Source organism: Entelurus aequoreus, linkage group LG06 (genome assembly GCF_033978785.1).
Source record: "Entelurus aequoreus isolate RoL-2023_Sb linkage group LG06, RoL_Eaeq_v1.1, whole genome shotgun sequence".
Classification (NCBI taxonomy): domain Eukaryota; kingdom Metazoa; phylum Chordata; class Actinopteri; order Syngnathiformes; family Syngnathidae; genus Entelurus; species Entelurus aequoreus.
The window spans coordinates 48,736,118-48,747,285 of NC_084736.1; the positions used below are offsets into that span (position 1 = coordinate 48,736,118).

The window sequence follows — 11,168 nt, forward strand, 5'->3', positions numbered from 1 at the left end:
TGTTTAAAATGTGACAAAACCTGACTAACCTGCAGCGTGCCGCACTTATCTGATGAAGAGACTAAAGAGGAAGCACATAAACATAAACTGTGTGCGGACCACACTTTCTTCACGGACCTGAACTTAATGTTCTGTCCTCGTGGAACATGACTATCAGTAACTTTTCAATCGAGTACGATGCTATCAATCCTCAAAACACCTTCACAAACGGCGATACCATCAAGGGAAGAATCGTCGTCGTGGCGTCGAAAGACACCAAAATCCAATGGCTGGCTGTGATTGCCAAAGGAAAAGGAGAAGCTCACTCCACTAACGAAGACAGCTCATTCAGCGTTTATGAGACCTATTACAACATTAGACAAATCATCTCAGAAGATGCCAGACAAGATGGTAAGTCAGTTTCATTGTTCTTGGAGGAATGGTCATAGTGTTATTGCCACAATCAATTACATGAGCAGGGGTGGTTAACCTTTTTGACCTGGGGGCCCCCACTTTTACACTACAGAGGGGCCGGGTCCCACTCACATTAGTCATATTCAATACTTATATCTGACCTACTTACAGTTTACCAGGATAAACCTTTTCAAAATTATATGAAAGCATGAGTTAATAATTATCATCAAGTCTTAGGTCAGGCTGATTACAAAAATAAATACCTATCAAATATAGTGCAAAAGAAGGAACTCATAAAAATTAATGCAAAAATAAATTTACACACAACTATGCGGTGCTAATATTAATACATTTTAACTCAATGAAAAATAAAGGTAACACTTTAATATAGGAAACATATTCTAAGTAACAAAGACTTAATTTAGAGTTAAATCTAACCTACTTACAGTTTACCAGGATAAACCTTGTCATATGGACAGCCGTAAGTGTCTACATTTTGCTTCATATTTATTATTTTACTTATTTTTTGTCTGGTTTTGTATTTGTTTTGTATTATCCCGTGAGGCAGTGGTCCCCAACCTTTTTGGCACCGCGGACCGGTCAATGCTTGAAAATTTGTCCCACGGACCGGGTGGGTGGGGGGTGGGGGGGTTATTTAATTTTATTTTTTTTTGTCATAAAAAAAAACAATCACGTGTGCTTACGGACTGTATCCCTGCAGACTGTATTGATCTATATTTATATATAATGTAGGTGCACTAATTGTAAGTGTGTCTTGTGTTTTTTACGGTATGTTGATTTAATAAAAATAAAAATAAAAAATACTTTTTTTTTTTTTTTCCTGTGTGGCCCGGTACCAATCGATCCACGGACCGGTACCGGGCCGCAGCCCGGTGGTTGGGGACCACCGCCGTGAGGTGTATATTACTTTTTTTGTTCGGTTTGTACTTCATGAAGTTTTGCACTTGTTTTTTTTGTGTTTTTTGTTTGTTTTCATTATATTTGGATGTATTTGTTTGGTTTGTATGCTTGTGAATCTGGGCTATACATTAAGTAACACTACTTATTATGTTGAAGGGGGCAGGAAATATAAGATTTTCTTCATCCTGTTCATTCTCAAGCATAGGTGTGTAAATATGTGTTTAGTTGCTAAAGTTTAATTGTCTATTGATCAAAAATGCACATCAATGAAGGAGATAAATAAAACATTAATGAATGAAAAAAAAGTTATTTGGACACTAGAGGAACATATTGTAAGTAACGACTTATGGGATAGGGTTAGGGTTATTGTAGTTGTGTGTTTTGTTATGTAAGAACAGACCATATTGAAAATACAGCTTCACCACTTTAGTCATATTTTTGCTCTTAAGAATCTTCTCTATGACTTTAGCTCCAGACTTCATTTTGTTCGAGATTGTCATTACTGCCACAAGTGGTGGAAAAGTGTATTACAACTGAATACTTAAAAACATATTTATTGGCGGTCCTTTAAAGGGCACTCGCGGCCCAACAATGGGCCTCTGCCCTATGGTTAAAGGGGAACTGCACTTTTTGGGGAATTTTTCCTATCTTTCACAATCATTATAAGAGACAAGAAGCCATTTTAATTTTTTTTTCGATTTTAAAGATGATAAAAAAACGCCTGAAAGATGCGGCTAAAGGGAATCACCGTTGTAGCCTTCAAAGCCCTCTAAAACAACTTCAAAACCCTCCATCAACTTTTATATACACACTGCAAGTCTATATATAATGTAGTAACAGACATAATATAATATGTTTTATATACACACTGCAAGTATATATATATATATATATATATATATATATATATATATATATATATATATGGTAACAGACACTTTCATAACAATATGTGATATGTTTTATATACACACTGCAAGTATATATATATAATGTAGTAACAGACATAATATGTGTTTTATATACACACTGCAAGTGTCAGACACCTTCATAACAATATATGTTGTATATACACTGCAAGTATATATATATATATATATATATATATACATATATATTAGGGGTGTGGGAAAAAATCGATTCGAATTCGAATCGCGATTCTCACGTTGTGCAATTCAGAATCGATTCTCATTTAAAAAAAAAAAAAAGTTTAATTTATTTTTAAATAATTTGTTTTATTTTTTAATTTTTTTTTAAAAAATGAATAAATTTCAACAAAACAATACACAGCAATACCATAACAATGCAATCCAATTCCAAAACCAAACCCAACCCAGCAACACTCAGAACTGCAATAAACAGAGCAATTGAGAGGAGACACAAACACGACACAGAACAAACCAAAAGTTGTGAAACAAAAATGAATATTATCAACAGCAGTATCAATATTAGTAACAATTTCAACATAGCAGTAATTAAAAATCCCTCATTGACATTATCATTAGACATTAATAATAAAAAAAAAATTAAAAAGAACAATAGTGTCTCAGTGGCTTACACTTGCATCGCATCTCATAAGCTTGACAACACACTGTGTCCAATATTTTCACAAAGATAAAATAAGTCATATTGTTGGTTCATTTAATAGTTAAAACAAATTTATATTATTGATAAAACATTGTCCTTTACAATTATAAAAGCTTTTTACAAAAATCTACTACCGGTACTCTGCTTGCATGTCAGCAGACTGGGGTAGATCCTGCTGAAAGTTCTCTTTTTCTGGCCATTTTGAGCGTTTAATTGAGCCCACAAATGTGATGCTCCAGAAACTCAATCTGCTCAAAGGAAGGTCAGTTTTGTAGCTTCTGTAACGAGCTAAACTGTTTTCAGATGTGTGAACATGATTGCACAAGGGTTTTCTAATCATCAATTAGCCTTCTGAGCCAATGAGCAAACACATTGTACCATTAGAACACTGGAGTGATAGTTGCTGGAAATGGGCCTCTATACACCTATGTAGATATTGCACCAAAAACCAGACATTTGCAGCTAGAATAGTCATTTACTACATTAGCAATGTATAGAGTGTATTTATTTAAAGTTAAGACTGGTTTAAAGTTATCTTCATTGAAAAGTACAGTGCTTTTCCTTCAAAAATAAGGACATTTCAATGTGACCCCAAACTTTTGAACGGTAGTGTATATATATATAATGTAGTAACAGACACCTTCATAACAATATGTAATATGTTCTATATACACACTGCAAGTATATACATGTATATAATGTAGTAACAGACATAATATGTAATATGTACAATATACACACTGCAAGTACAAAGGAAATGTAGTAACAGACATGTTCATAACAATATGTAATTGGTACAATATTTACCCTATTTTGGTCATTGTAATCATTTCTGGGATTGATTTCTTCCACGGATTGATTTTTGTTTCCATAGCAGCGCACGTCTGACTTCTGGCAACAAATGTGTGTTCCTACTTCCGGAATCAAAGACTAGTGTGTTTTCTAATCATGGCAGACTTGGTAACAGACAACGAAAATAGCTATTGTTGGACAAATGAGGATTTACAACCTCATACTTTTGAAGCTGAATATGCTGCTGCTTAGAGAAGCGAGCACGAAGGAAGAGTGTGACGTTGGAGCCGACGGAAGCCGGGCAAGAGAGGGATGAAAGCGATTTTGGCACTATAAATATGGAACTTGGAGACAAGCTATTTCGACATAAATGGATTGCTAGCCCAAAATCATCAGGAAACATCCCCGGCCAGCTGGACCAGACGAACAACTGTCCATCGAGTGAGTCACTTTAATATCGATCATGATAAACGCAGCACGTCATACGTGTTAGTACAACTACAGTACATACACTGTCTGGCTAGCTCAGCTGTGTACAAACAAAACATTAAATAATACTTTACAGATACTGTAATATGACTGTTCATGTTTTTCAGTCAGTACAGATTGGTGTCATATCGCAGTGTTGTGCATTACAAACTGAAACGCGTTTCGTGTTGACGTCGGAGCTAGCTTATCTCTTGCCGTAGTTAGCTTTTACGGCTAATATCGATGTGTTACTACACTAGAAATAAAAGACTTCCTCTGCGTTTGCTCCTACAATAACAATGTCGCTACAGCTTGGTTATTGTACAGGTTACGGAACGTAAATGATTTAAAAGCATTTTTAAAGTGACTTAGAGGTATAATTGATTGCTCCCATTAGCTGCATCGCTAACCATCTAGAACGAGCCAAATTTTACGTGTTAGAAAGCGGGGGAAAAAAACAAAAAAACGTTTGTCTTGTCGCTCATTATGATTGTGAATGATAGGCAACATTTTTAAAAAGTGCAGTTCCCCTTTAAGAAACGGATGGTCACCTGGTGGTGTGGCTTTACACACGGCTGACTTTCCTGAAGCCAGAGTGGGATAGATTCCCTTCCAGTGCCCATGGGTGTACCACACATGAGCATGAGTAGCATTAATTTCTGTAAACGATGCACTTATGATTTACAGGCGACACCTTCCCAGCTATCAAAGTTATTGGCCAAGGAAGACACCTATTTCCTTTTTGCTTCAAGATTCCTGACAGGTATTTTGGTAATCTTCGTTTGACTTCACTCTTGTTTGGACCATTCATTTCATTTTTCTCTACAGAGGTTTACCGTCATCGATAAAGTGCAGTTTGTGTACAATTGTTTATAAACTAAAGGCAGAGCTTAAGCAATCGGGGAAGTTGCTGAAAAAAGCTGATGAATACTTCAAATTTGTCTCCAAACCAGCTTTGGAGATTTGCGGCCTTACGGTGGGAAATATTTGATGTTTGAAATGAATCGCCAAACATACATTTTTGAAGAGAGCTGTTCTTTCAGGCACCTCGTCATGGTTTCAAGCAGACAAGTGTCAAGGTCTTTGGCTCAGGAACAGTGACCATGGACGTTTACACTGACAGACTGGGATACAAGCAAGGTAATCGTGTATGCATATTGATATACTTTAGTTTTCAAATATGCAGCCATGTCTATTATGTCGTCACTTGTTTGTTTTACCGATCATCCACAATATATATATGACACAAAAACACATCTTCCTTTTACTGTGCATTCTAAATACAAACCCTGTTTCCATATGAGTTGGGAAATTGTGTTAGATGTAAATATAAACGGAATACAATGATTTGCAAATATTTTTCAACCCATATTCAGTTGAATATGCTACAAAGACAACATATTTGATGTTCAAACTGATAAACTTTTTTTTTGTGTGCAAATAATCATTAACTTTACAATTTGATGCCAGCAACACGTGACAAAGAAGTTGGGAAAGGTGGCAACAAATACTGATAAAGTTGAAGAATGCTCATCAAACACTTATTTGGAACATCCCACAGGTGAACAGGCAAATTGGGAACAGGTGGGTGCCATGATTGGGTATAAAAGTAGATTCCATGAACTGCTTAGTCATTCACAAACAAGGATGGCGCGAGGGTCACCACTTTGTCAACAAATGCATGAGAAAATTGTTGAACAGTTTAAGAAAAACCTTTCTCAACCAGCTATTGCAAGGAATTTAGGGATTTCACCATCTACGGTCCGTAATATCATCAAAGGGTTCAGAGAATCTGGAGAAATCACTGCATGTAAGCAGCTAAGCCCATGACCTTCGATCCCTCAGGCTGTAGTGCATTAACAAGCGACATCAGTGTGTAAAGGATATCACCACATGGGCTCAGGAACACTTCAGAAACCCACTGTCAGTAACTACAGTTGATCGCTACATCTGTAAGTGCAAGTTAAAACTCTCCTATGCAAGGCGAAAACCGTTTATCAACAACATCCAGAAAGGTCGTCGGCTTCGCTGGGCCTGAGCTCATCTAAGATGGACTGAAACAAAGTGGAAAAGTGTTCTGTGGTCTGACGAGTCCACATTTCAAATTGTTTTTGGAAACTGTGGACGTCGTGTCTTTCGGACCAAAGAGGAAAAGAACCATCCGGATTGTTATAGGCGCAAAGTTGAAAAGCCAGCATATGTGATGGTATGGGGGTGTATTAGTGCCCAAGACATGGGTAACTTACACATCTGTGAAGGCGCCATTAATGCTGAAAGGTACATACAGGTTTTGGAGCAACATATGTTGCCATCCAAGCAACATAACCATGGAAGCCCCTGCTTATTTCAGCAAGACAATGTCAAGCCACGTGTTACATCAACGTGGCTTCATAGTAAAAGAGTGCGGGTACTAGACTGGCCTGCCTGTAGTCCAGACCTGTCTCCTATTGAAAATGTGTGGCGCATTATGAAGCCTAAAATACCACAACGGAAACCGCCAGACTGTTGAACAACTTAAGCTGTACATCAAGCAAGAATGGCAAAAAATTCCGCCTGAGAAGCTTAAAAAATGTGTCTCCTCAGTTCCCAATCGTTTATTGAGTGTTGTTAAAAGGAAAGGCCATGTAACACAGTGGTGAACATGCCCTTTCCCAACTACTTTGGCACGTGTTGCAGCCATAAAATTCTAAATTAATTATTTTTTGCAAAAAAATAATAAAGTTTATGAGTTTGAACATCAAATATCTTGTCTTTGTAGTGCATTCAATTGAATATGGGTTGAAAAGGATTTGCAAATCATTGTATTCCGTTTATATTTACATCCAACACAATTTCCAAACTCATATAGAAACGGGGTTTGTAGAAAATTTTTGTTAAGAAACCGTTCGGAGCCTTATCTTATTTAGTTTTTATTTTATATATGTTGACCACATTAACCCTGGCAATGGACCCTGTGTGTATATGTATGTTATGCCATTGTTTACAAATTTGGTAAATAAATAACCAAAAAATGTATATTTTGTTGTTTTCTTACTGTACCGAAAATGAACCGAACCGTGACCTCTAAACCGAGGTACGTACCGAACCTAAATTTTTGTGTACCGTTACACCCCTAATATACACATATAAATATATACACACATAAATATACATATTTACACATATAAATATATACACACATAAATATACATATATATACACATATAAATATATACACACATAAATATACATATATATATACACATATAAATATATACTCACATATAAATATACATATATACACATATAAATATATACACACATAAATATACATATATACACTCACATTATATATATATATATATACATATATATATATATATATATATATATATATATATATATATATATATATATATATATATATATATATATATACACATACTTACTTGCTTATGGCAGTCCATCGATGTCGATGATGACGTTGCTCTAAACGAAGTATTGGATTGGTTATTGTTGTGCCTTTCGCCTGTGCATAGCCAGGTGGCTGCTCAGGCCTATGCGTGATCCACAGACTTTGTCACAGGAGGGGCAGGGGAAGGCAGCAGTGATGGTCGCTGGTGCTGTGGCACGTTGGTGTCTTTGTGCACGCCGCTGTGCTCTCCGCTCTGTGAACTTCTCCTGAAGATGAGTGATTCCCTGGTGGCAGGTAGAGCTCCAGGTCTGGCGGTCAGCAGCCAGGGACTCCAGTGCTGGTGGTTTGATGTCACACTTTTTCAGGAGAGTTTTAATGTGGTCCTTGTACCGTTTTTTCTGGCCCCCGGCAGACCTTTGACCGACTGAAAGCTGGCCATACAATATCTGACGGGGTAGACGGTGGGCTGGCATACGGATCACATGTCCGACCGATCTTAGGTGTTTTTGGCCAAGGAGTGCTGTGATGCTGGGTATGTTGGTCCGGTCATAAATTTCCGTGTAGGGCACCCTGTCTTCCCAGGTTAGACCTAGGATCCTTTGGAGGCAGAGGATGTGGAAGGCCTCGAGACTCTGGATGTGCCTCTGGTAGGGTGTCCTGGTTTCAGAACTATAGAGCAGCGTGGAGAGGCAGACTGCCTTATACACGGCTGTCTTGGTGGAGATGGTTAGATTCCTGTTCAAGAAAACCCTGGACCGTAGCCTTCCAAAGGCAGCAGAGGCCAGGCCAATACGGGCCTGGACGTCATCGTCAATGGTGCAGGATGGCGACAGGGTGCTACCGAGGTAGGTAAAATGGGGGACGGTGGCTAATGGGTGCCCGTCAAGGGTGAAGATCGGCGTGTTTGGCTGGGGAGTGAACTCCTGCACGAGTATTTGTGTTTTCTTGGTGTTTATCTGAAGACCAATGGCACTGTAGATGGAGGCTACCACATTCAGTGCGCGCTGGAGAGACTCTGGTGAGTGTGCAAGTACAGCGCAGTCATCTGCATACTGTAGTTCCAGAATATGCTGGGTGGTGAGTTTAGTGGTGGCTTGGAGGCGACGGATGTTAAAAAGGTTACCATCTAGCCGGTATTGTATCTGAATCCCACCTGTGGGGTCCAGGTGTTTATGGGACAGGAGGGTGACAGTGGAAATGAACATGTTGAATATGGTTGGGGCAAGGACACACCCTTGCTTGACCCCCACATTCACACTGAAAAATGGGGACTGTTGGCCGCCGTTGCTCACACAGGCCTGCATGCCATCATGTAGCTGTCGCAGTAGGTTGCAAAACTTTGCTGGTACACCTAGTTTTCCAAGTACTTTCCACAGCAAGTCCCGGTTTACTGTATCGAAGGCCTTGGACAGGTCAATGAATGCCATGTACAGGTCTTTGCGATGTTCTCTGCATTTTTCCTGTACCTGTCTGGCAACAAAGATCATGTCTGCGGTGCTCCGATCACGTCTAAAGCCGCATTGAGATTCGGGCAGGATGTTTTCGGTTACATGAGTTGCTACACGATGTAACATGATCCTTGCTAGCACCTTCCCAGTTGCGGATAGTAGGGAGATACCTCTGCTGTTGCCGCAGTCTGCTTTGTCGCCTTTGCGTTTATAGATCTTTATGATGTTAGCATCCTTCCAATCTTGCGGGATGACTTCAGACGACCAGATGGCAGTGATCAGCTGGTGCATTCTGCGGTGCAGAAAATATCCACCGTGCTTCAAGATTTCTCCCGGGATCTCGTCAAGGCCTGGGCTCTTGTTGTTTTTTAGACCCTTGATGGCCTTGAGTACTTCTGAGAAGCTGGGAGAGGAGTCCAGTGAGTCTACAGGGGGCAGGCATGGGAGGTCAGAGAGTATATCTGTCTGTACAGGGTTTGTGGTGTTCAACAGTACCCTGAAATGCTCAGCCCATCTGTCCAGGATCTGTTGTTTGTCCTTGTAGAGAGTGGTGCCGTCAGCTGATCTAACTGGGGTGATGTTCTTCCTCTGTGGGCCATAGATGGACTTGATGGAGTCGTAGAAGGCATGAGAGTTGTTGGTGTCTGCGTGATGTTGTATTTCGCGGGCCTTCTGGGTCCACCAGTCGTTCTCCATGGCTCTGAGGGTGCGCTGGGTTTCACTTCTGAGACGGATGAACTGAGCCTTCAGGACGGTGGATTGAGGGTTTGATAGGTGAGCTGCAAGGGCCTTGTGTTTTGCCTGAAGCAGGTCATAGATTCCTGGCGCACTATTGTCAAACCAGTCTTGATGTCGCCTTCTGGTGTACCCTATAGACTCCACAGCCGCCTGGTGGAGGCCAGTGTGTAGGGTGCTCCAGGTAGGTCCAGTGTCCAGATCTGGTGGTACTTCAGGAATCTTGAACAGCTGATCTGCTACCTTTTTCCTGAGCTGGTTGACGGAGTGCGTGGACTTCAGTGCATCGCAGTTGAGCCTCTTGGAAGGTGGTGTTTTTCTCTGTTGAGGACGTATTTCTGAGTCAATCTTTGTTCTGATCAGGCGGTGGTCAGTCCAACAGTCAGCTCCACGCATGGCCCTAGTGATGCGCACCTCCTTCCTGTCCGCGTGGCGGGTGATGATGTAATCTAGGAGATGCCAGTGTTTAGAGCGAGGGTGTTGCCAGGATGTTTTGTACTTGTTCTTCAGTTGGAACAAGGTGTTTGTGATGACCAGTTGATGCTCAGAACATAGAGTGAGAAGACGGAGACCATTGTTGTTGAGCTTACCAACACCATGCCGACCCATCACTTCCCTCCACAGTACACTGTCCGAGCCCACTCTTGCGTTAAAATCCCCTAGAAGGATGAGCTTGTCAGTGAGTGGTGTTTTGCTGATGGCGGAGTGCAGGGAGGCATAGAACTCTTCCTTACATTGAGGGTCGGCAATCAGTGTTGGGGCATAGGCGCTGATGAGGGTGCAGTAACGGTTATTGGTGAGGGGAATCCTCCAGGCCATCAACCTTTCGCTAATGCCAACTGGAGATTCGGGAAGCTTCTGAAGTAGGGAGGTCCGCACAGCGAAGCCTACACCATGGAGGCGGCGGGAGCCTTCCGGAAGCCCTTTCCAGAAAAAAGTGTATCCTTCTCCCACCTCGGCTATGGAGTCCTCCCCATGGAAGCGGGTCTCGCTAAGGGCCGCAATGTCGATGTTATACCTCTTCAGTTTGTGCGCCACCAACGCTGTTCTTCTGCGGGGACGAGATGAATCATCACGCACATCCAAAAGCGTACGGACGTTCCAAGTCGCTAGTGTGAGTGTCAGTCGGGTTTTATTCTTGTGTTTTCGACCGCATGGGGGGATGACCCGGCAGCTGCGGTAGGCTGCCCGGGAGTAGAGGAACAGACCATTTTTAGGCCACATTTTCTAGGCCCTTCCCATCTCAGGGTGAGCAGGGTGGGGCTGCTCAGTCACGTGGGGAGCTGCCGAAGAGACACGCTGTTCCATCCCGTACCTCAGCGACCGTCTATCCCACGCCGCCTGCGTGCAGAGTTGGGCTAGATACTCCCAGTCACATCCTGACCTGTATCTACCACCCTTCTCCATCGCCGCAGGACTTGGAGGGGAGG

At 41.2% G+C, this 11,168-nt stretch overlaps 1 protein-coding gene across 1 annotated transcript in view; it reads left to right on the forward strand.

Moving 5' to 3' along the window:
• Positions 1-69: 69 nt before the first annotated feature.
• The window catches only part of LOC133652318 (arrestin domain-containing protein 3-like), a 27,556-nt gene continuing 16,457 nt past the window's right edge, over positions 70-11,168 (forward strand). Inside the window, exons 1-4 of the mRNA XM_062050923.1 lie at positions 70-390; positions 4,849-4,924; positions 4,990-5,137; positions 5,205-5,301. Coding sequence (XP_061906907.1) covers positions 147-390; positions 4,849-4,924; positions 4,990-5,137; positions 5,205-5,301 — 565 coding nt within the window. The 5' untranslated portion in view covers positions 70-146. The remainder of the gene's footprint in view (positions 391-4,848; positions 4,925-4,989; positions 5,138-5,204; positions 5,302-11,168) is intronic.